Genomic DNA, 24,743 nt, shown 5'->3' with positions numbered 1-24,743 from the left:
CCCGGCCCCGCGGAGCACCGGCGGGCCCCAGGCGCTCCCAGCCCGCCCGCAGCGCCCCAAGCCCCAAGCCCCGCTCCGGCCCGGCCGCCAGGGGGCGGGGCGCGGCCGCGCGGCCACGTGACGGCCAAGGCAGGAGGCGGGGCCGGGGCGCGTCCCGCCCCCTCGCGCCTCGCGCCGCGTCACGTGTCCGCGAAGTCCCCCCGCCGGCGGGTCACGTGAGCGGCGGCGGGGCTGCGGCGGCGCGGGGGCTGCCGGGAGAGCCGAGTGCCCGGCTGCGGGAGGAGCCGCGGCCCGGCAGGACGGGCGGAGGGAGGCCGGAGCCGGGCCAGGGGTCGAGGGCTGCCCAGGCCGTACGTTGCCGGCCTCTCCCCGACCTCACCTCGCCTTGTCTCGCCGCCAGCCCGGCCCCGTCCCGCGATGGAGCGGCGGGACCCCTGGGGAGCCGCCGTCTCCTCCCGCCAGTGAGCCGCTCCCCACTTTCCCCGGGCCTCGTTCCCCCGTCGGGGGTCGAGTTTATCCCTGCGCTCCTCGGGGCGGTCGGTGAGTCGGCGGCGGCGCCCCCGATCCTCGGGTGTCTTCGTCCCGCCCCCACACTCCCCCCTCCCCGCCCGTCGGGCCGGTGGCGGCAGCCAGGAAATGGTCCGGGCCTAGCGGAGCGGTGAACGGAGGTGAGACGCGGCCGGGATTTGCGACGTACCCGGGCCGGTCGCGGGGCACGGGGTGCTCGCCGCAGGGCAAGGGGGTCCGCCGAGACTGGCACCTCCGGTGCGGTCCTCGTCTGCGGGGGGAAGGGCAGAATCCCGATAGCGGCTGCCGTCGGAGCCTGTTCTGCTTCTCCTTCCCGTTCCCCGACTCACTTTTCGGGAGCTTTCCTGGCCCGCCCTCCCAGGCCCGGAGCCATCTCCGGTTCTCTGTGGCAGCGTTACCTGCGCGGGCCCCGTTCTCCCCCCGCCCCGCTCCCGTGCCGTCGGGCTGCGGTTCCGGCCGTTTGGAGTCGCCCGTTTAATGGCGCATCTCGCTCTCTCCCAACTGCGGGCCCGCCGTCTCTCCCCGAACACCCTCACGGCGAGGGGACCTTCACACCGGGCGAGAATGGAGGTGGGCGAATGCAGCAGGCCCCATTCCCGCACCGGCCCGTCTCGCCGGGTTCCTTACAGGGCCAAATCTGGGTGACTCCCCCCGAAAACGGACATTTGGGGTGGTTATTTGTGCTGGCGGGGCCGGTGCATTCCCTGCTCTGAGCTGATGGGTTTAATCCTTTTCTAGTAATTGACGTCAGGGCTTTGTTCCTTCCCCTTTGCACTCTGCGTTTTGGGCGCTGGGCAGCTCTGGGGACGGAGCGAGCAGGGCTGGGGGAGGCTGGGTGCTTCTCGGTGTTTCTGGGTGCTGCTGGTGGTCAGAGGAAATGGCTCTGGGTAGGTGTTGCCAAAGGTCAGAAGGGAGACTCAGGGTTACTGACACAGACTCACACTCTCCTTGCGGGTGACTGATAGCTGTTACGTAAAGCTCATCCCTGAGCAGGGCCGTGTTACACTTCACAATCAAAATGCTCTCCCCTGACGTCTCTGGAAGCTGGGCTGACAAGTGTTAATTCGGGCTTTTTAGTTCGCTTTCCTTTTTTATCAGTGAAGAAAACCATGTGTTTGGACTTGGGATGCAGATGTCTGTACTGTGGGCTGCTCTGTCTTTCATTTGCTTCTTGAGCTGAGAAAGTGCTCGACTTCGTTTTGGGGGCAAGCTGGGAGTGCTTCTCTGTAGCCAAAAAAAGGTGCTGCTCTAAGGAAAAGAGAGCCTCACTTTGGGGGTGTGGGCCTCTCTATTTGACGAGCTCATCTCCTCTGCTTATTTTGGCCCTATTGATCGTTTGCTTCTGAAGAGTGATGGTTTTAAGTGTTCTTGTTTCCACGGATGTCAGTCAGACCTCCCACTTGCCTGCGTGAGCTGAGCAGGCACTTACTCAGCATTAGTACTCTGAAATCAACTTGTTCTGCTCTGAAATCAACTTGTTTTGCTTGAGGCTGGGCTTTTATTTCTTAGCTTAGCCTGAGCTTCTCCTCATGGGTCTGTTTCTCGTTCTCCACGTTTCTTTAGAACTGTTTATTTCAGTCACTGGAATGCTCTGCTTTGCACCCTGGGGGTGTTATTGTGAAATAGGGTCCAGGCAAGTATTTCGGGGGAATGGTTGGAGGCTTAATTTGTCGTTTTGTTATCTCCTCTAATGAGAGGAAACATTAACCTCGCAGCACTGCTGCTGCGTCGACTGCCTTGGCAAGGTGTGATCTACGGAGGCTTAGTCACAGAGGTGCTGTGTGTGGGTACTGTAGAGTTACACAGTGGCTCCTCAACTGTTGGTCAGGAACAGCCTAGAAAATGTTATCTTTGGGCATTATTAATATCTTGGCTTTATTAATGTGTCCACCTTAGTTTTTATGGTTTTCTAACTGTGTATTTGCAGCTTTATGCAAGAGCAAGATCTCTTCTGGCCAAACAGCTTTAACAATCAGGAAAGAAAACAGTAAGCTTATCCTGTAGTACCCCAAATGTTTTCAGCTCTCTAATATTTCCTTTAAACATCTCTACACATCTCATTTTATGACTTTTCTCCTATGTCTCAAGCATGGAGACAATGAGACAGAGCCCCTGGGGTAGGTTTTTGGACAAGAAAGCACACAGGAACAACAAAAAACAACCAAGTTCATAGTTGTGTGGTTTGTGTTCTTCCCAGTCACAATGATCTCAGCTTGATAAAACATGATGAAACTTCAGTAAGCTCTTCCTTGGTTGTCTTTTTAGTAAGCTGGAATGTACAAAGGCTTTTGCATGATGATGATCCAATGAACTTGGTGAGAAGATGCCCCATATTGTTATCTGCAGGCACCACATGCTGCCTCGTTCAGGGTTTGTAGATAAATAGTTGCAGCAGAAATGTGTCCTGGTGTTACTGTTGGTACGTAAGAAGTTTGCACGTAGGCAGTGGTTCCTTTTTCCTTTTCTAGCTCACAGCTGCTGGTGAGGGTGTTTTGCTGCACTTTATTTTCCACCCTGGTTTCTCCTGGATACTGGATGTGACTCAGGACATGTGTGACTTTTGTGTGTCTGAGAGCAGTTCACAGCATCTGCTGAAGCAGAAAAGAGACTTGGTGACCAAGTAATAATGAAGCTACTGTCCCACATCCCCTTTCTGTTTTCATTGCCATAATATTCTTTGGTTCCTTCCAACCCCTAATATCCTGTGATCCTGTGAACTGCTCCTATCTGCTTCTGATGGCTCCCTTCCTTCTGATCATCCTCTCAAGAGTTTTTTAGTCATTACTATTACAGAATTGTTTGGGTTGGAAAAGCCCTTTAAGATCATTGAGTTCAGCTATCAACCCACCACCACCATGGCCACTAAACCTCATGTGCCACATCCACAGGTTTCTTGAACACCTCCAAGAGCAGTGACTCCACCACCTCCCTGGGCAGCCTGTTCTAACACCTGAGCACCCTTGCAGGAAAGTAATTGTTCCTCATGTCCAACCTAAACCTCTCCTTGCTGTGGATCAACAGAAATCTCTGCCAGCAGCAATATGTACATAGAGCTGGGAGGAGAGTTGGTTGCACAGTGTTATGTTTAGAGTCTACCTGTGTGGGGATGTGGGAATAACAGGGTATTTTAGTGAATGACATTTCTGCTGCATTGATTGTTCTTGGCCACATAATTTCAGAATCTTATTCACATGTGGTTTGCTCTACAGGTGTATTTCCATTCTCTTATGTTACTAGAATTGTAGAATCATTGCATGATAGAATGGTTCCAGCTCCCAGCCATGGGCGATTTAGGCTGGAGATTAGGAGGAAATTCTTTCCAGTGAGGGTGGTGAGACACTGGAACAGGTTGCCTGGGGATGTTGTGGATGTCCTCTCCCTGGAGGTGTTCAAGGCCAGGTTGCATGAGGCCTTCAGTAACCTGGTCTACTGGAAGGTGTCCCTGCCCATGGCAGGAGGTTGGAACTGGATGATCATCAAGGTCCTTTCTAACCCAAACCATTCTATGAAATTGGTGACTGCAAAACTAAAGGTGAAGGAACGTCTCTGGCAGTTATTCCTCACTTGCAGGACTTCTCTGTAGTTACTAATGACTAGCAGGATGCTCTCCAGCTTGTGAAATGATGTTTAGGAAACGAGCGCTCAGGCTGTGTCCTTCCTGTCAGAATGCTCTTCCCCAGAGTTCAGTCAGCCTGTAGTGTTAAAGCAGTGCTGCTCCCTTGCTATGCATCTTCTTCCCGTGGGAATCCAGGTTGATCCTCTTTTTAGATACTCGATTTACATATCCCTGTTTGGAATGCTTCATTTGGTGCTCTCTGAAATAAGGACAGGGACTGCTGCAAAGATGCTGAGGGGACTGGAACATCTCTGCAATGAGGAAAGAGAATTGGGGCTTTTTAGTCTGAAGAAGAGCAGACTGAGGGGGATCTCATCAATCCTGATCGATACTGAAAGGGTGCTGGAGCTTTGGAGCAGGCTGCCCAGAGAAGTGGTGAAGTCTCCGTCTCTGGAGACATTCAGACCCCACCTGGATGTTTTCCTGTGTGACCTCATCTAGGGGACCCAGCCTTGGCAAGGGGGTTGGACTCTATCTGTGCATGTCCCTTCCGTTCTGTGGAAGGGATCGTTCTGTGATTCTATGAGCTGGTGTTGTCTGTGACGCTTGCAGAGGTGCCTGGCACAGCACACGGCTACAGCACACAGCTACAGCACAGCTTGCTTCCTTCTTTGGTCCTCTGCCAGCTTCCTGTGTGCCCTCCAAAATTCCCTCTTCCCTGTGGCTGTGATACTGTTTGCCTCCTGCACTCGTGTCTGATTTGGTGGCTGCCACCTCCCCAGGCTCTCAAATTCTTACGGCTTTCCAGGTTTCTTTCTCCAACTTCGTGTTTCAAACCTCTTCTCCCTCATGTGGTGAGTGCTTATTTTCTCCCCAAGTGCATTAGCTTGTAGTTCTTGGAGTTGATGTGTCTCTTGTTCTTTCTTAATTCATTAATTCTTGTTGATGAGTGTAGAACCCTGGCTATTAACTGGCAGCAGCACCAGGTACTGACAGACAAAAAGGAAAGAAAAAAATCTTGTGCTCAGTACTGTACAAACGCTGAATAAGAGAAGTTGTTGCCCTGAAGTCTTGAACTAATTGTCCTCTGTTAGCAGCTCATTAAGAAAAGCTTTCCTGCACTGGTGAGCTTTGGTGCCAGGCCCAACAGTACCTCACCAGGCTGTACCCTTCTGGTGATCTCTTTTAGGGTTGTTTGGGTTTTTTTGGTGTTCGGTTTTATGGTTTTTTTTTACAGTTTATCTTAGTTTTTTATTCATGGTATAACATTTATTGGTAATTTACTTGGAGGGGTTGCTTTCCATGTTTTATAACTAAACAAACTGTCATTGTACTAGTACTGTTATCCTGGAAGGATGATGTTTTTTAGGAAGAAACTGTTTAATCATTCCTCATCTCTTCCTGTGCCTCGCAGCATCTTCTTGTCATTTAATCCCGGTTCAGAAGTGGAAACATAATGACCAGATGTAGTAGACAACGGGCCAGAGGAATACTCTGCTTCTCTTCAGTGTTAACTGTTTTCCAGCAGAGGATTGATGTTTCTCTCTCTTATCTGCTGTCTTCAAGAGTGGCTTGAAGATGATTGTCTTTTGGACTGGACTCAGAGTTTTCCTCAGCTTTTAGGTTTAGGGGTTTGTTCGTGGAGGGGCAGAACCGAAACTGGAGTTTGCTGCTTGAATTCTGGTATTAGAAGGGGGCCTACAGGAAGGCTGGGAAGGGACTGTTTAGAAGGGCCTGTGGTGGTAGGATGGGGGCAGTGGCTTGAAACTGGAGCAGAGTAGATGTAGATGAGACATAAGGAGGAAGTTCTTCACAATGAGGGTGGTGAAATACTGGGAAAAGTTGCCCAGGGATGTGGTGGAGGCCCCATCCCTGGAGACATTCGAGGTCAGACTCAGCCTGATCTCGTTGGAAGTGTCCCTGCTGACTGCAGCAGTGTTGGACAAGATGACCTTTCAGGTTCCCTTCCAACCCAATGCAATCTGAAATGCCTGAGCTCTTCCTGGAGCTCTCAAAGATGAGTGCTGGAGGTGGGAAGAGTGTCAGAGAATGGGTCAAACCAAAGTGAATCCTGAAACTTAGTGGTTGTAAACGATAGGAACTTTACTGTGTATGGTGTTAAAATGAGAAGGTGCCAGGGTTTAGCAGACTGTGACATTGTAATCTCCTGGAAATGGAGGTGAAGACTTGATATCTTACTATAATTACATCATATCTCATGTTATTCATATACTCTTGCCAATTTTAAGGGAAAAATAATAGTGTGTTTAATTTTTAGAACCAAGCATTGGGGTAAATCCTGTTTCTCTCCAGTGACCAGTTCAAAAGTGCTCCTTGGACAGGAAAGAACTGTTGAAACTTGTCTTTGGCTGAGATTCTGAGGTTTCACCAAGGTAGATAGTTCATAGATTCGTAGCATGGCTTGGGTTGAGAGGGACCTTGAAGGTAATCTGTTTCCAACCCCCTGCCATGGGCAGGGACACCTCCCACTAGACCAGGTTGCTCGAGGCCTCATCCAGCCTGGCCTTGAACGCCTTCAGGAAAGGGGCATCCATGACCTCCCTGGGCAACCTGTTCCAGTGTCTTCCCACCCTCACTCTAAAGAATTTCTTCCTAATCTCCAGTCTAAATCTGCCCTCCTCAATCTTCAGTCCATTACCAATAATACCTCCCTTAACAGTTTTGGTTCCTGCTGAAATTTCACAGTGCCTTCCATTACCTGAAGGGATCACACAAGAGGGTCCTTGAGGGACCTTTCTGAAGGGTGTCTAGTGATAGGACTTGGAGGAGTGGTTTTAAGCTGAGGGAGAGCAGGTTTAGACTGGGTCTTAGGGAAAAAGTTCTTCAGTACATGGCTGGTGAGGCTCTGGAATAGACTGCCCAGAGTGGCTGTGGATGCCTTCTCCCTGAAGGTGTTCAAGACTGGGTCGGATGAGGCCTTGAACAATCAGGTCTAGTTGAGAGGTGTCTCTGCCCATGGCAGGGAGGTTGGAGTAGCTGATCTCTGAGATCCCTTCCAACCTGACCTGTTCTGTGAACAGTCTCTTTCCTTCTTTCCCATTCAAGCGTAGCAGGTACCTGTGAATCCTTACTTGGAGAGTTGAATCTGTGGTCAGGCAGTGATGTGAGCAATGGAAGTGTGCTTCAAAGGGGGAAAGAAAAGGAATGAGGAGAAGAGAGCAGATGTTGTTACTCTCCGAGCTGTGCTGAGTGTGGAGATAGCGAGGTAGTAGGCACCTAGCCATGGCTGGCCACGTACTCAGATAAACGTGCAGCCACCCTCAAGCCATATAAGGCAATGTTAGTGTGACTGCTCCTCCAGCATCAGAAAACCTGGAAACAAGTTGCTGTGCCTTTTATTTACCCCAGTGGATGCTATTCTTTGTGCCTTTTTTTCCTCTGGGGCTGTGTAGAACAAGTCAGAAACTTAGAATGCACTTTCCTTAGTGCCATCCTGTTGCAAGTGTCTGTGCTAAATTGGGTATTTAATACTCTTATTAATCATCTATGAGATGCTGGACAGAAATGATGCTTAAAGATACTGGAGTGTGTCACTTTCTATGCTAACATTACTAGAAAAGCTCAATAGCTGATCATAATTGTGCACCTTTGTACACTCACATGTGGTTTTCTTGATGTTGTTGCTGTTTCTTAATTTAATTTCCAGAAGATCTTAAAGAGATTGTAGTGATGGAGGTACTTAAATGGTTTTAATCAGGCTTTGATGTGCACAAATCATTAAAGCGAGTAGGATGAGGAGATAAGAATCCACGATTCACTTTGTGTAGTTCGGCTGCAGACCTACTCAGGATTTTTCCTATAGGGAAGGATAAAATCAACCCCTCCCTTTTTCAAATGAAAGGAAAAAAAAACCCAGCCACATCAAAATGAGAATTTAGTTTTGTGTGGTGTATCTGTGGGCAGAGGAGTAACCAGAGTTTCTGGGAGAGGGGAAGAAAAAAAGAGCAGAAATTTGCCAATGTCCTGCAGTGTTCCATTACAATCAGCATAAGCATTTCCTTATTTAAAAATGATTGGGGGGGGGGGGGGGGAAAGGCTTGGTCACAGTCCAGAGCTGAGAAATTGAGTCATCAGGATGAAAATTTCAGGATAAGGGAACATGGAGAAATAGGTTAAGGGACCTAATAGAGCAGCCATTAAGTTGAATTCCGGTTGGACTGTGCTTTGGCAGAAATAAGGATAGGAACCTGCTGGAAGCTGTTGTGATTGCAGAGCGCTGTGGTTTTACAGAGATTCATAGGATCATAGAAGGGATTAGGTTGGAAGGGATCTTTAAGATCATCTAGTTCCAACTTCCCTGCCATGGGCAGGGACACCTTCCACTAGACCAGGCTGCTCAAGACATCATCCAGCCTGGCCTTGAACACCTCCAGGGAGGGAGCATTTGTGACCTCCCTGGGCATCTTGCCACCCTCGCTGTCAAGAATTTCTTCCTAATTTCCGGTCTAAATCCTCACTCTTCCAACCTGGTTGATTCTGTGATATGATTCCTTTGAAGAGGGGATCCATTTCCTGTTCTACTGTCGCTACAAGAGCTTAAAAAAAGCCCCTCTCTAGCTATCCTGCAGCCCCCTTCAGCTCTGCTCAAAGGTCTCCCCAGAGCCTCCTCTCTAGCTATCCTGCAGCCCCCTTCAGCTCTGCTCAAAGGTCTCTCCAGAGCCTCCTCTCTAGCTATCCTGCAGCCCCCTTCAGCTCTGCTCAAAGGTCTTCCCAGAGCCTCCTCTCTGGCTATCCTGCAGCCCCCTTCAGCTCTGCTCAAAGGTCTTCCCAGAGCCTCCTCTCCTTCAGGCTGAACAGCCCCAACTCTCCCAACCTGTCCTCATAGGGGAGGTTTTCCAGCCCTCTGATCATCTTTGTGGCTTTCTCTGGATGCACTTCAGCAGCTTCATGTCCCTCTTATTCTGGAGGCACTAGAACTGGGCTCCAGACTGGAACTAGATGATCTTTAAGGTCCCTTTCAACCCAAAGCAGCCCGTGATTCTGTGATTAAATAGTACATTTTGTGTGTCAGTGACTAATGCTGGGGTGTAGCTCTTCCAGTCCGTGCTGGCTGTAGCTGGAAAGCTGCATGGCCACTGGAGACCTGCTGGAGGTATTGTTTTAAATTGACTGATGAACTCTTATTTTTCATTTTGTCCTCATGATGCTGATAGGATAAACTAACATCACATTAAAGCTTCCATCTGAAAGCTACGGTGTAGATAGCCTTTAAAAGGTAAAGGGGGAAAAGGTTTTTTTTTTCCTGGAGCAGTGTTTCATTCTGTTGAAATTGTTTCACAAATTAGATTTAACAAGGGAAAGAAAACTCCAAATCAACACAAGTAAGAAGTTTTTACTCTGAAATTCTTACTCAGTAATGACTAGAAACATGTTTTACTAGGAGAGAGTCTCAACAAAATAGTCTTCAGCTTAAATTTGCTAATCGTGAATAATCTACAGAAACACCCCCCAAGAAAAGGTGGTTTTAAAATTATTTTTGTCTCTAATACCTTTCTAAGGAAAAAGCTGCATTATTTCTGATTGCACAAAGCAAGATCCCTGCTGAACTGACATTTAAAGGTCTTTTCAGTGTCCTCCTCGTGTCCCTAATCGGCTCAAATAGCTGATGTTGACTTTTTTGTTGTTTGTTTGGGTTTGTGTTTGATAACTCCCTTTGCTGTTTGCTGGGCCTTTGCTGAGGAGCAGTGTGGTGTGTGTGGGATGTGCCCAGGATGCCTGGCACTGCTGCTGCTCCTGGTGCCCAGCACGTGCCAGCTTGTGTTTGATCAGAGGAGTATTAAAATCCATTCACTCGTGGTTTACTGGCAGTTGAAAGCTAAAGATGGGCAGAAATGGGAGTGGTTTAATCTTCATTTTTCTTTAAGAGTTGTCTACAAGATGTGTCCCTGTAACTTATCCCAGAATCCCAGCATAGTGGGGGTTGGAAGGAAACCCTGGAAATCGTCCAGTCCAACATCCCTGATGAAGCAGGGACACTCACAGCAGCTTGCCAGGATCACAATGGACATGTGGCTTTGGAATCTCTCCAGAGAAGGAGATTCACAACCTCTCTGGGCAGCCTGCTCCAGTCCTCCAGCACCCTCACACCAAACAACTTTCTACTCCTATTCCAGTGGAACCTCCTGGATTCCAGGTTGTGCTCATTGTCCCTTGTCCTGTCCCTGGGCACCACTGACAAGAGCCTGCCCCCAGCCTCTTGTCCCCCACAGCTCCTTTAGCTCCTGCTGAGCATTGAGCAGATCCCCTCTCAGGCTGCTCTTCTCCAGGCTCAACAGCCCCAGGGCTCTTAGCCTTTCCTCCATAAGGAGATGCTTCAGGCCCCTCAGCATCTTTTAGCCTCCACTGGACTCTCTCCGGTAGTTCCCTGTCTCTCTTGAATTGGGGAGCCCAGAGCTGGATCCGGTAGTGCAACTGTGGCCTCACCAGGGCAGAGCAGAGGTGAAGAACCACCTGCTGACCACGCTCTTCTCAGGAGACCATTGGCTTTCTTGCCCATGAGATCACATTGCTGGCTCATGATGCAGGTTCCCACCAGCACTCTCAGATCCTTCCCTGCAGATCAGCTTGCCCACCACATCCCTGGAGCTTTAGCAACGAGGAGCAGTTTTCGGCTGTGCTCTTTTTTCTGTTAGCAAATGTTGGCAGGTTTGAGGTTTTACCAGAGGGAGCTGCTGACAGCCTGGGTCTCACTGAACTGGCCTTGTGGCATCCAGGGTTTTGAAATTCAACTGAACTGTGACAGGGCTTTTCAGAATTGCTGCTGTTTTTCTTCAACTTCATACAAGGAGAAGCTTCACTTCTTTCTCTAGTGGCAAGATTCTTTGAGTCTCACTGACTTTAAGTTCTCTCTGTTGTGATGGTTCTGTGCTTTGCAATTTCACATCTGTCAAGCTTTTTAGCTTATAGTTAAAAATACGTTTGGAAGAGCAGTTCAAAACCAGCTTGCACAACACTTTTACTGGTTTATCAAAAGCAGAAGTTCAGGTTTTGATCTGGGTAGATCAAAAAATGTTTACTTCTGCAGAAAATCATAAAATTATTGAGTTCTTTAGATTGCAAGGGATCTTTAAAGGTCATTTGGTCCCTCCCTGTGCTCAGCAGGGACATCTACATCTAAGGCAGGTTGCTCAGAGGCCCAGACAACTTAGTGTGGAATGGTTCCAGGGCTGGGGCATTTCTCACCTCTCGGAGTGACCTGGGCTAGGGCCTCACCACTCTTAGTGTCAAACATTTCTTCCTTCTCTCCAGTCTGAATCTCTCTTAGTCCTGTCCCAACAGGCACTACCCAGAAGTCAATCCCCAGCATTTTTCAGACTCATTTAAGTCCTGGAAGGTCACCAAAAGGTCTCCCTGGAGCCAGGCTGAACAACTCCAACTCTCTCAGCCTGGCCTCACAGCAGAGGGCTTCGACCCTTGGGTCATTGTGGCTTCCTCTGGACCTGCTTTGACAGGTCCATGTCCTTTTTCTGTTGAGGACTCCAGAGCTGGTCCTGGTACTCCAGAAGATACTTGTGGTAATTATGAACAGTAATAATTAATCTCCTGTGCCACTGCACTGTCCTTGGATGTCAGAAGGGTGCAAGTGAGCAGTGCTGCATTCTGTAGGGGTGACCATAAAGGCAAGGTTCAGTTCCCAGCTGCCCTTGGAACATGAGATCCCTGGGGATAGGGACCAGCACAAGGCACATTTTGTTTGGGGTGTCTTTGGTGGTTCAAACTCTTTTTGGTGTTTGAATCTAATAGACCTGTGAGGAGCACAACTTTTATGGCCACATTCAAGTCAATTAATAAAAATCTCAAGAAGTTAGGGGAAAAGAAAGTAGCAAAATGTCAGTAGAAGAAAAAATAGTGGCATTTGATTGTTTTGTTAGATAAATGTAATTAATTTTTTAACATAAAGGCAGTTTGTTATATAAGCAGTTGGTGTAGCTAAACTCTTGTTTTCCTGAAGTAATTCATACTCAGTAGCTGCTGAGACCTCCACACAGGAAGGATATGGACTTGATAAAGCAGGTCTAGAGGAAGTCACGGAAATGATCAGAGAGCTGGAGCACCTTTGCTATGAGAATGGGCTGAGGGAGCTGGGGTTGTTCAGTCTAGAGAGGAAAAGGCTCTGCGGAGAGCTAATAGCAGCTTTCTAGTACCTGAAAGGGACTACAAGGAGGCTGCAGAGGGATTGTTCGCAAAGGGCCAATGGCAACGGTTTGAAATTAGAGAACAGTAGATTTAGACTGGATGTGACAAACAGTTCAGTACCATGAGGGTGGTGGAACACTGCAACAGGTTGCCCAGGATGGTAGGTGAGGCCTCATCCCTGGAGATATTCAAAGTCAGGCTGGATAAGGCTCTGAGCAATCTGGTCTGGTGGAGGATGTCCCTGCTGACTGCGGGGGGATTGGACTGGATGCCCTTTGGAGGTTGCTTCTAACCCAAAGCATTCTATGTTAATGCTTTTTTCAGTCTGCTGAAAGGGATTATAAAATACAGATTGCTTTTAGTAGGGAAGATGAAAGGTTAAGACCTCACAACTTTTTAAAGCAGTGTTTGTTTGGAAGCTCTAACATCAAAGCTGTGGCTTCCCTGCTGAATTTCAGCTTGCCTGTCTAGATAGTTCTGCTCCCTTCCCTTCCAAAATTTTTTCCCTTTGTCTGGAAATTTTAAATGCTCCTCTTCCCTCGTGGGTTTTGCCAAAGTCGAGCTAATATCTGCTGTCATCTTTGGTGTATTTAAATGGAAAAAGAAAGTCTGAAGTGATCAGAAAGTGTCCCAGGTCTCAGAGCTGTCATGTCACTCATGTATTAATTGTAGGGTATAGGCAGGTAGCAAATGGTGATGAATTTGGTAAATGTTCTGCCTACAAGTTAGGGCTGCATGTGTGGAATCAGTGAAAATTCTTTTCTCTCTTTTCTGGTACTCAAAATTGTGAACTGTAACAGGTCTATGAACACTTCAGTTTCTTAAAGTGCCAAGCAACCCTGGGGATCCTTTCGCTGCTAACTGGGGCCACCAGGGCTGTGGGAGCTCAACCCTCACTTCACTCAGACATAGATTTGTAGAATGGTGTGGTTGGAAGGGACCTCACAGATCATCTAGTTCCAACCTGCTGCCCTGAGCAGGGACACCTTCCACTAAACCAGGTTGGTCAAGGCCTTGAACACCTCTGGATGTGGTAGGGAACCTGTTCCAGTGTCTCACCACCCTCACTGTAAAGAATTTCTTTCTATCTCCAGTCTAAATCTCCCATCATTAGGTTTCAATTCGTTCACTTCTGACAAGAGATTTAGGTGTTGACATGCAAGAACTCAGTTGGCTTTTATGATGCTTTCCCTCCACCCTCTTTGGTTGTTCTGGTACCAGTGTGGAAACATAACATTTGTGGTGTTGTCCTTAGTTGTTCTGTAGTAGACCTAGAGTGTTTTCCTGTGTTTCTAAAGAGAGTTAAATCACAAAATGGTGACATTCCTTAACTCTGGCCACTCTGCCAACCTGCTCTCCAGCAGAAAATCTTCTGGTCTCCATAAGGAAATTTTTTTTCCCTTATCAAAACAGTTGGACATTGGAATCATCTCCCAAGGGAACTGGTGGATTATCCTGCATTGGACAGTTTTAAGGCTCAGTTGACAGGGTGCTGGGCCAGCTCATTTCAACTCTACTGTTACCTAGGAAGGTTTGACCAGATGATCCTTGAAGTCTCTTCCAAGCTGGCACTCTGTGACTCTGGTCCTCCTGTTCTTGTTTCATCATTTGTACCCGTGCTGCTTGTCAGCTGGTGCAAAGTCCACCTCTGATAGTGCAGGGCAAAAACCAGGCAGTAATGTAATGAGACTTATGTGGATGTTGTTGTTTGTTAGTTTTTGTTATTGTTTTGCTTTAAACGGGTTGCTTATGCCTGCTGTCTTGTGCTGATATGACTGTTTGGAGTGCTCAGGCTTCTCCCAGAATCCCAGCATGGTGGGGGTTGGAAGTGACCTCTGGAGATCATCCAGTCCACCCCCCCTGCTAAAGCAGGGGCAGCCACATTGCCCAGGATCACAATGTCCAGGCGGGTTTGGAAGCTCTCCAGAGAAGGAGACTCCACAACCTCTCTGGGCAGCCTGCTCCAGGGCTCCAGCACCCTCACAGTAAGGATGGTTTAAAAGCAATACTGTCCCCCCAAACTGCACAAATTTGCCTAATTCAGTTGTGTGTCAGCACAACCAGGAGAGTAGCACGGGGCAGGAGCATAACACAGGATGGGAACTGCTTTGGGCTTGCCCTGGGCTAGGTACCTGGAACCACAGCTCTGCTATATTCTGAAGTGTTTCAGTTGCCTTCTGCCTTAGATACCAGGTGGCACAGGATATCTTAATAGCCCCAAAATATTTTATTCATTATGCTTGTGTTGTGAAGATGCATTAAATAAAATCTGTGTAGAAAATAAGCTGAGATGGAAAGATCAAAGGGAAGAGGCAGAGATACTGCCAGTATTTATACAGCAACATTATGTGGAAGAGCCTTATTGCTGCCAGCAGCTACAAAAGACCTGAGTGGTTTATACAGTGGTAGAATTTATTATCTCAAGCCCTGGTATTCATTTTGGTGTGTTATGCAGCAGAGTGTGTGAACCTTGGCTGTTATAGGAAAGCTAAGTGTGACACTGCAGACAGAAGCTCTTCCAGTAGGGCTGGAGGAAGCGACAGTTAAACCTGGGTAATGTAGCTGATAAACTTTTCCTATCCTTTAGCTGTAGTTCTCTTAAGATGGGAGGAGCTGATCTGCTTGAAGATAGGAAGGCTCTGCAGAGGGATCTAGACAGGTTAAATGGATGGGCTGAGGCCAATGGGATGAGGTGTAACAGGACCAAGTGCTGGGTCCTGCACTTCGGTCACAATAACCCCAAGCAATGCCACAGGCTTGGGGCAGAGTGGAAGGAAATCAGACTGGTGGAAAGGGATCTGGGGGTGCTGGTGGATGAATGGCTGAAGATGAGCCACCAGTGTGCCCAGGTGGCCAAGAAGGCCATCCTGACCTGGATGAAAATCAGTGTGTCCAGCGGGAGTAGGGAAGGGATCATGCCCCTGTACTCAGCCCTGGGGAGGCCACAGCTTGAGTCCTGTGTTCAGTTCAGGGTGCCACAGGCTAGGAAAGGCATTCAGGTGCTGGAGTGTGTCCAGAGAAGAGCAGCAAGGCTGGTGAGGGGGCTGGAGGGCATCGTACAAGGAGTGGGTGGGCGAATTGCGATTGTTTAGTCTGGGGAAGAGAAGAACTCCCTGAAAGGAGCTTGGACTGAGGCTGTTGTTGGTCCCTTCGCCTAAGTAACTAGCAATAGGACAAGAGGAAGTGGGCTTAAGTTGTGCCAGGGGAGGTTTAGGTTGGACCTTAGGAAAAAATTCTTTACTGAGAGAGTGGAGAGGCATTGGAACAGGCTGCCCTGGAAGGTGGTGGACTCACCATCTGTGGAGGTATTCAAGAAGCTCTAGATGTGGTGCTTCAAGATAGAGTTTAGTGGTCCTGACAGCTGGATTACACTTGGATTCAAAGGTCTTTTCCAGCCTTAATGATTCTATAATTCTATGTAGGCCTTAAAATGAATGTGGGTTTTTTGGGGGGGTCTTTTTACTCTTTCAGATGACACCTCATTAAAATGTTGTCTGCTGTTTCCAGTCTTCCAGAGAGAATCTTTATCTGAGAATTTCTGTGAAATGAATCCTTTCTTAATCCTGACTGTTGTGGAGTTCATCATGCTCAGATGTAATGATGCCTTTTATGAAAGTAAATTAATGTGAGGAAGTCAGAACTATAATAGCCAGATTAATGTTGACTGTCTGAATAACTGTTGCTTAATAAAATTTAAATGCCAATTGTCTTGGCTTCAAAGTTGAAGCAGAAGAACATGTAGATACAGGAATTTGGTTATTAAGTTTCTGCCCAATTAGACCACAGAATATTGTTGGGAAACTGTATTAGAATATGCTTTGGCTGGCCTGTGTGGGCATGAAAAGATTGCCTGTAAAATTAGTGTGCTCCATCTCTGCACTGTGCAAATTGCTGAATCTTTGAGTGGTGGAGAACTGAAAGGATGAGGTGGTAGTGTTTGAGTCTGGGGTTGAACTGAGATGAAGTTTGGGAGGCAAAACTGACCAGAGGAGGGCCACAAAGATGATACAAGGGCTGGAGCACCTCTGCTATGAGGGAGTTGGCATTGTTCAGCCTGGAGAAAAGACGACTCTGGGGGGACCTTAGAGCTGCCTTCCAATACCTGAAGGGATCCTACAGGAGGGCTGAAGAGGGATTTTACTTAAGGATGTCTGGCAACAGGACAAGGGAGAATGGGTTCAACTGAGGGAGAGTAGGTTTAGACTGGATCTTGGGAAGAAGTTCTTCAGTACGAGGCTGGTGAGATTCTGGAAAAGGCTGTCTGGGGAGGTTGTGGATGCCTCTTCCCTGGGAGTGCTGAAGGTCAGGTTGGATGAGGCCCTGAACAGTTGAGTCTACTTGAGAGGCATTCCTTCTCATGGCAGAGAGTAGATGATCTTTGAGGTCCTTTCTGAAGCTATTCTCTGATTTGCAGTGGACAGCAAAGCTCTGTTGGGTTCAGTCTGCTTTGTAGTGCTTCTGGATTTGAGCTGTAGGGCATCAGAACTTCGGCTTCAGATGATGGAATATCCCTTATATCCCTGCAGGCAGTTTGGCACTGCAAGATGAAGTAAACAGAAATGCAAAGATTTGGGAAGGCAAAATTGAAATTCTGCTTTGCTGACAGCAGAAATGAGCTTTACTTCCCTCTCCTCAGGCTTGGTTATTGGTAATGAGTACATGGAGGTTCCTCTGTTTTACCTGACTTGGAGTCCTGGCTTGGCATTGTGGTAGCTGCAGGAAATAATTTCTGTAGAATCAGAGGATCACAGAGTGGCTTAGGTTGGAAGGGTCCTCAGAGATCATCTACTCTGAGCAAAGAACATCTCTTATGACTGAACACAGATACAACAAAGCTAGGGGAAAGCCTGCCCTCATTGGAGAGGTTCTCCAGCCCTCTGACTGCCATTGTGTCCTCCTCTGGACCCACTCCAGAGGTTTCATGTTCTTTTGCTGGGGGCCTCAGAGCTCAACACTGCACTCGAGGTGAGTTACCAGTGATCACTGCCATTCCTTGATCCACCACTGTGGTGTGGTGCCTTCCTCAGCAGAAGTTGCCACCTGGCTGCTACCTGGGATAGCCTGATGCAGTTTTGAGTGATAGAGGGGGAATCTGTCAGATCAAATTAATGAGCAGGATTTAGTTACTTACATCACCACTTGAGTGAGACACTGGAATTACTAACGTGCTCCTGCAAAACAAACATGAAGAAGCTCTCCACTAAAGGTGATGAGGGATTTGTGCTCATAAGAGAGTGGCAAGTCCAGGCACATGATCCCTTCCTGGGGATTTCTGTGCTGTTTGGCAGCCGAGGAGGAAGGAGAGGAGCCTGTGGCAAAGAGCAAGCTCTGCTCTGCCCTCCCTGGTGCTTCTTGTCAAACATTAACCTGACCTTGGCCAAGTCTGTTTTTAAGTTTTACTTTTTTGAGCCGCTCTCACCCTCAGAATAGGTACAAGGTGTTCACAGCCAGCTCTTGGAGTGCTTGGGCTCCCTGTTGAGTGGGAAGAAGGAGGGTTTTTCCCTGGTGAGCACTGGTGGGGCTGCACCTCAAGTACCCAGCTCAGTTTTGGGCCACTCACTCCAAGAAGGACGTTGAGGTGCTGGAGTGTGTCCAGGGAAGGATAATGAAGCTGGTAAAGGGTCTGGAGAACAGGGCTGGTGGAGGAGCAGCTGAGGAAGCTGAAGTTGTTCCAGTTGGAGAAGGGGAGACTGTTTGCTTTGCTTGTTATGGAAATTTGCTAATGCGAGATGACAAATATTTGTTTTTAAATAATCAATGGACTTTCCATGAGCTGTAAAACAGAAGGGGAGAGGAAATGGCCTCAGGCTGTGCCAGGGGAGGCTTCGATTGGATATTGGTAGAAACTTCTTCATTAAAAGGGTTCTCAAAGACTCGCAGAGGCTGCCCAGGGAGGTGGTTGAATCCCCATCCCTGGAGGTGTTTCAAAGAGGCAGAGGTGTGGTGCTGATGGGCATGGTTTAGTCTGAACCTTGGTAGCGAATGCTTGGACTTGATGCTTTGAGAGGTCTTTTCCAACCCAAACACTTTTCCAGTTCTGAGTTTTGAAAACTGTCTGCCTTTTCTAACTGCTCTTGTGTGGGTGCATGTGTATGGAGTGCTGGCAAAGCAGCGTTTGGGGCTAGCTTCTTTGATTTTAGTGGCAGTATTGGTAGTCATGCCATACTTAACACTAGCTGAGAGAAGCATGCCGTGCCAGCTCCTTAGCTGCTCCTTTCTGCTGGTGATAGAAGCAAGAAAAATAATTGAAATAAGTCAAGTGCATCCTTGGGAGGGAGCTGGCTGCAGCAGCAAGGCAGTTGGTGGTGTTTTCAAAGCACAGAATCCTTTATTCCAAGCAGGACATCCAGCTATTCTCTTGAAATAAAACTAAGAAGGCAAGTTGGAGTTTGTTCTTCACCCAGCTGGGTGTGCCCTGCAGGAAGCCCTAGGTGTTGTGTGTCCACTCTGAAGGCTGTTTATCACTCAGGGCCAAATGTTGTCAAACAAAGCTGGTGTTTCATCACATCCAGTTAACCAGCACTGGATAAATGAACTGTTGGATTTCTCTTGCTTATGAAACCAATTCAGAGAGGGAAAAAAAAAAACCCTGAGATAAATAAGGCTGTCTTGAAGAGGAGGAAGTCAAGGTGTTGTAAATGTGCTTTGAAGTTCCACTAATGCCTGGTTGAGAAGTGGTGGGTCTGGATGGTGCTTTGAGGTGCTGCACGTGGAAGGTTCCTCAGGCAGGCCTTCACCTTTGATGGTTTTCCCTGTGCTGTCGGGGATGATGGCATGCTGCTGCTGCTGGGGAAGATGCAGGTGAACTTAGGCAAGGACTCTTGGGTGCCTGATGTGGTTCAAGAGGAGTGAGAAGTAGGCTGTGAGTCCTGCACCTGTACCCAGGGATTGGCCAACATCCTTTTTCCTTTAACAGCATTGCCAGTGTAGGTGTGTTGGTGTTCTTGTGGTTTGGGTCTTTTGAACAAGAACTGTGGTCCAGAAGCCTCATACCTGGGGTCTGTCACCTCATACTTGGGGTCTGTTGTCCTTCTCCAGAGCTGAGGAAGTCCTATGTCCTGTGACAGGACAAGGGGCAATTGATCCAAAGCAGGAGGTTCCACCTCAACATTAGGAAGACCTTTGGTGTGAGGGTGCTGGAGTCCTGAAGCAGGCTGCCCAGAGAGGTTGTGGAGTCTCCTGCTCTAGAAAATTTCAAACCCACCTGGACGCTTTCCTGTGTGGCCTGCCTGGGGTAGTCCTGCTTTGGCAGAGAGGTTGGACTAGATGACCTTCAGAGGTCCCTGCCATCCTCTTCCATTCTGTGAGTGGGGGGTGGGAAGCAGGAGAAGGCTGCAGCTGGCAGGCAGGGCAGCAGCCATGCTGCAATTTCCTCACAGCAGTTATAAAGTCCAGGATGATGTTTGCTCGAGTGAACTCCAGCCAAAGCCATGCCCTATTTTGGATTAAGGGAGCACAGAAATACCAACTGGGGTTTAGTGAGATGTCGGAATGAGAAATGAAAACTGTTTCTGGTGTGGAGGGTTTGAGTGATGCTTGACTGCTTCATGTGCTCAGTAGGCCTAGAGTAGCAGGGAATGGTGATGGAAGAATACCCACAAATGAAGTTGGTCAGGAGTTTCTGTGAGCTTCCTGATGAATTTCCTGCTTCTTCCAGCTTGCTATCGAGCTGGAAAAGAGCTGTGAGGTTTGATCAGTCAGTTGAGTACTGAAGTCTTGCACCAGCTGGGCTGTGCAGAGGGCAGCTCGGCCAATTGCAGAGTGATTCAAACCCTATAGGACTGGCTAAAAAAGCAAATTCTGGGCTATGCTTTAGGCCTCTTTTCTAATTTCTTCTGGTACTCAAACCTTTCTTTCTCAGGATGTGGAAATTAAGGTGGTTTGGCCCTTGCTGTGGGGATGTGAGTGTTGTCTTGCTTAGCCTGACGACTGCTTCTCCTGGGAGTTTGTACTGCCAGGCTTCCTAGGAAGAGAAATTACAGCAGGATTCTCTTGCTAGCACCTGGTACAACCCAACAAGTCCTTCATCTTCCCCTTGCAGGCTTGGTGTGCAGGCAGGGAGGAGCAGAGCTGTGTCCTCCTGCCCCAGGGTGGAGTAGGGGCCGCAGGAGCTCAGCAGCGTGACGCAGCTCCAGGCTCTTTTATCTTGTGGGAAAAGGTTTAAATCTGGGATGTGGAGGTGGCTGTGGGAGAGGCAAAAGCAGTTCTGCCTCTGCAGCTTTGAGTGTCTGCGGCAGAGGTGGGAGCAGCGATGGGGCAGAGCTTCCCACCAGCCAGCAGCTGAGAGCATGGAATGTGAATGTGAGCCAGCCATGTGCTCAGGGGCCGAGGTGGTCACCAGTGTCCTGCCCTGGGTCAGGAACGGCGTGGCCAGCAGGAGCAGGGAAGTGATTGTCCCTGTGCTGGGCACCAGCGAGGCTGCACATGGAATAATGGCTTCTGAAGAAGGACGTTGAGAGGCTGGAGTGGGTCCACAGAAGGGAGTGGTGAGGAGCAGCTGAAGCACCCAGGGTTGTTTAGCCTGGAGAATAGGAGGCTGAGGGGAGCCCTCACTGCTCTCTACAACTCCCCGAAAGGAGGTTGGAGCAAGGTGGGGGTTGGTCTATCAGGTGATGGAAGAAGAGGAAATGATGTGAAATTGTGCCAGGGGAGGTTTAGGTTGGAGATTAGGGACAGTTCCTTTGCTCCAAGAGTGGTCAGGCATTGGAACAGGCTGCCTAGGCCTGGTGGAGGTGGTGGAGTCCCTGTCCCTGGAGCTGTTCAAGGACTGTGTGGCCATGGCACTTGGGGACATGGTGTAGTGGCACTGGTGGGTTGATGGTTGGACTGGATGATATTAGAGGCCTTTTCCAACCAAAACAGTTCTCTGATTCTACAATTCTCTTTCCAGCTTGGGGCTGGTGGTCAGTCTGGCAGGGGCATAAATACCTGAGGACCAGCAAATAGTACAGAACTGTGTTCACAGTAGGAAATGTTAGATAGTGGATTTTAAAGGTTTGCTGTAATTACAAGTGCTCTGAGAGCTTAATTATGCAGTTCCCTTTGTTCCAAAGGTAATTGCTGGCCATGCTGGTTCAGTTGGCATGCCTCAGTCCTCTGCTTTTTGAAGTACTTCTACTTATATTTCCTGAACACAGGCAAATCTCTCTTACATTTCATGGCTTCCCCATGGAAGATGGGAATTTGCCTGGGAAGTTTTCTGAGATACAGAGTTAAGGAAGCCTCACTAATTTAATTTATTTACACATTTAATGCTAGTGTGATTTTAATATCTCAGTGCACATTGTAGGTGCTTAAAATATCTCTAGAGATTTAGAGGATGAGATACAGACAAGTCTGACTTGAATCACATTCAAACTATTGACTGACTAAAGAAAAGAATTAAAAATAACCTGAATTTAATCCCCATACAGCCCAAATTACTTCCTATCAAGATGTTTTATCATTTCCTACACTAGAGAAGACCAGGGAGGAGCACTAAGAAGTGTGATTAGCTGCTGTATTTCCGGTGGCTAATTTTATATTGACCTGGCAGGTACAGCCAGATCAGCTCCGAGTCTGCTCCAGCTCTGATCTCAAGTCAATCTCTGCTGTAATGTTCCTTTCATATGACAGTGTTTGGTACAAATGTTGTTTTTCCCCTCAGTCCTAAGAGTTCTCAGGAACCTGACACAGTGGGGGTTGGAATTGACCTCTGGAGATCATCCAGTCCAACTCCCTTGCTAAAGAAAGGGCACCCACAACAGCTTGCTCAGGATCACAGTGTCCTGGTGGGTTTGGAATCTCTCCAGAGAAGGAGACTCCCCATCCTCCCTGGGCAACCTGCTCCAGAGCTCCAGCATGCTCACACCGACGAAGTTTTTCCTTCTGTTGCCTGTTGTGCTGTCAGTGATCTCTGCTGACAAGAGTCTGGCCCCATCCTCTTGACATCCAAATGTTTTATCGAGCTCAGAAGGGATTTATTCCAACTTTTTGTGGTTGTCATTGCGACAATTTGATATATTTCTGTGAAGTCAAGCAGCAAGGCTGAAGTGCTAAGTGAAATGTGTAAGAGGGGAGACTGGCAGGTTTTTAATCTGCATTTTTGCAGCAGGAGAACATTGTAAAGACTGAGGTAAAAGGTGCAGTACTATTAGAACTTGCCTGAAATTACTGCTGCCAGTGTAACAGCAGAGAGAGACTTGGGAGACCTGGAATCAACATCAAAGCTTGAGATTAGAGTGTGTGGGAGAATGGGTACCAGTAAAAGTATGTCAGCAGCAAAAAATAACCCCAAATCTGCAGTAGAAGTCGGGCACTGGATGGGTGGGGGAATAAGAGAGTAAAATTACAGAACATTTGGGGATTGTGGAGGAGAAAAAGTATTTTGGAAATGAATAGGAGATGCAGAGCGTGGGCTGAAAGCAGCAAATGGTTGAAGCAGGTGAAATGGTTTGAAATAGTTCCTTTGCCTTGAGGACTTTGTGGATTAATGTGTTTTTTTCATATTTTCCTTACTGCATAAACTCTCCCTGTTGGAAGCTGGCTATAGATTGTGGGTTATAGCTCTTGGAGGTGTGAGGTGTCTTAAATTGGACCAACATCTGAGTGAGTTACAATCAGCAGGGGATTCTTAGCTGAAGTCACTCTTCCTTCAGAACAGGTACAGAGGTACTGTGTACTAACCATGTGCTCATGCACCCCTCCTAATGCCATTCTCTGATCAGAAATCCTGGTTGTTTTTTTTATTCCTAGCAACATGAACCGTGAAGACCGGAATGTGCTGCGTATGAAAGAAAGGGAAAGGCGAAACCAAGAAATTCAGCAGGGTGAAGAAGCCTTTCCACCTAACTCTCCTCTCTTTGCTGAACCCTACAAAGTTGTGAGTCTACACACTTCTTATCCATGCTGTTTTGATAGCAGACATTATATGCAAACTAAGTTTTAAAGTGATTATTAACTGCATTCCTTTTAAATCTGCAGCTTTTAGGTCAACTAAATATCTGGTTATCCAACCCTGGCAGTGTTCAAGGCTCGGTTGGATGGGGCTTTGAGCAGCCTGGTCTAGAAGGAGGTGTCCCTGCCTGCAGCAGGGGGTTGGAAGTAGATGGTCTTTAATGTTCCTTTCAGTCCAAACTCTTCTTTGATTCTATTTAAGCAGGGCTTGAGAATGAGGATGGCCAGTTACTAACCAGCTCTACTGGCAGGTAGATAGTGATGCTTATGAGCTGCTTTGCAGGGAATGAGAAAAGGGATGTTAAACCCATACAGTTTTTGAGCTTCCTTCTGCTTTTGCTGCAGTGACTCAAAACAATTAAACTGTCCACTGTGTCAGAGCAAATTGCCTCTTTTTTTGGATGCTTTAACCTGTTGCTAGACTTTGCAGCCTTCAATCAGTGTAGTGCAGACCTACGTAAGCTCAGAAAGACAATGTTTAAATAGGAGGTGCATTTGAAATGCTGAGAAGCCTGATGTGGTAGAATTATCATCTTTAAGTACTGTGACAATTGTGTCTGACTTCTTTTAGTTTTGGAGGAGTTGACTCCATTTATGATATCCTACAGCTTTAAACCCATCTACTTTTCCTCCCAGGTTAGATTTGCTGAAAAGAGCCAGCAAAAAGAAGCTAAGTCTGAGAGAGCTTAAAAAATGCCATTTAAGGTTTTCATTATGTAGCTCAAAACCTTTCTCTTATCACAATTTGAACTGGTTTGCCAAAAGTAAAACGTGGTGACTGAAAACTGCAGTTTCCTCCTGCAGGAGGAAAGTTGAGAGATGTTTGTTTTCATTTTTTTAATTTTATTCCTGGCCTCTCACAACTTTACTGTGCTTAATAACCAAATTCCCACGTGAATGAAGTTAATTCAAGCTGCTTGGGTTGCCTGGGTGTTGATACAAGATACCTGGTTTGAAAACAGTCTGGTTATGTAAGAAAGAACTTTTTAGTATATGATCTTGTTGGCAATGAATACAGTGGTGTAAATAGTAATTTAAAATGACAGTGAGGTGAGATTAAGCTGATTTTACTGCTCATTAAAACTTCTTGGGACTAACACAGATGTATTAGAAATAGCCTTTGAGGTGGCAGTAGGCATCTGCAATCTTTGAGCTAACCTGTAGTACCTGAAGGTGCTACAGAAAGGCTGGAGAAGGACTTTTTAAGGCTGTAGTGCTATGGTGAGGGGCAGTAGCTTTGAGCTTGAAGAGGATAGATTCATAGTGAAGATGAGGAAGAAATTCTTTACAGTGAGAGTGGAGAGACACTGGAACAGGTTACCCAGGGAGGGTGTGGATGCCCCCTCCTGGAGGTGTTCAAGGCCAGGTTGGGTGAGGCCTTGAGCAGCCTTCTCTAGTGGGAGGTGTCCCTGCCCACGGCAGTGGGGGTTGGAACTGGATGATCTATAAGGTCCCTTCCAACCCAGCCCATTCTGTGGACTTAAATCTAGCTCACCAGTGCACTATTTCAAGCACCCTGCCTGTTCCACACTAAAAATAGGCCTGAAGTACATCTTTTGTGTATGCT

The 24,743-nt window shown here is 47.7% G+C and overlaps 1 protein-coding gene across 7 annotated transcripts in view; it reads left to right on the top strand.

The window, feature by feature from the left end:
• Positions 1-249: 249 nt before the first annotated feature.
• The window catches only part of AFF4 (ALF transcription elongation factor 4), a 67,073-nt gene continuing 42,579 nt past the window's right edge, over positions 250-24,743 (top strand). For all 7 annotated transcript variants that reach the window (XR_010306382.1, XM_064161660.1, XM_064161656.1 and 4 more), the window contains exons 1-2: positions 250-668; positions 22,976-23,102. Coding sequence is in view for 6 of the 7 variants with exons in the window: in XM_064161660.1 (XP_064017730.1) it covers positions 22,980-23,102 (123 nt within the window). In the remaining variant the exon portion in view is untranslated. The remainder of the gene's footprint in view (positions 669-22,975; positions 23,103-24,743) is intronic.

Source organism: Pogoniulus pusillus, chromosome 22, assembly GCF_015220805.1.
Source record: "Pogoniulus pusillus isolate bPogPus1 chromosome 22, bPogPus1.pri, whole genome shotgun sequence".
In the NCBI taxonomy this organism is placed as follows: Eukaryota; Metazoa; Chordata; class Aves; order Piciformes; family Lybiidae; genus Pogoniulus; species Pogoniulus pusillus.
Note: the sequence above shows the minus strand (reverse complement) of the source record. Positions and strands in the feature narration are given on the sequence as shown.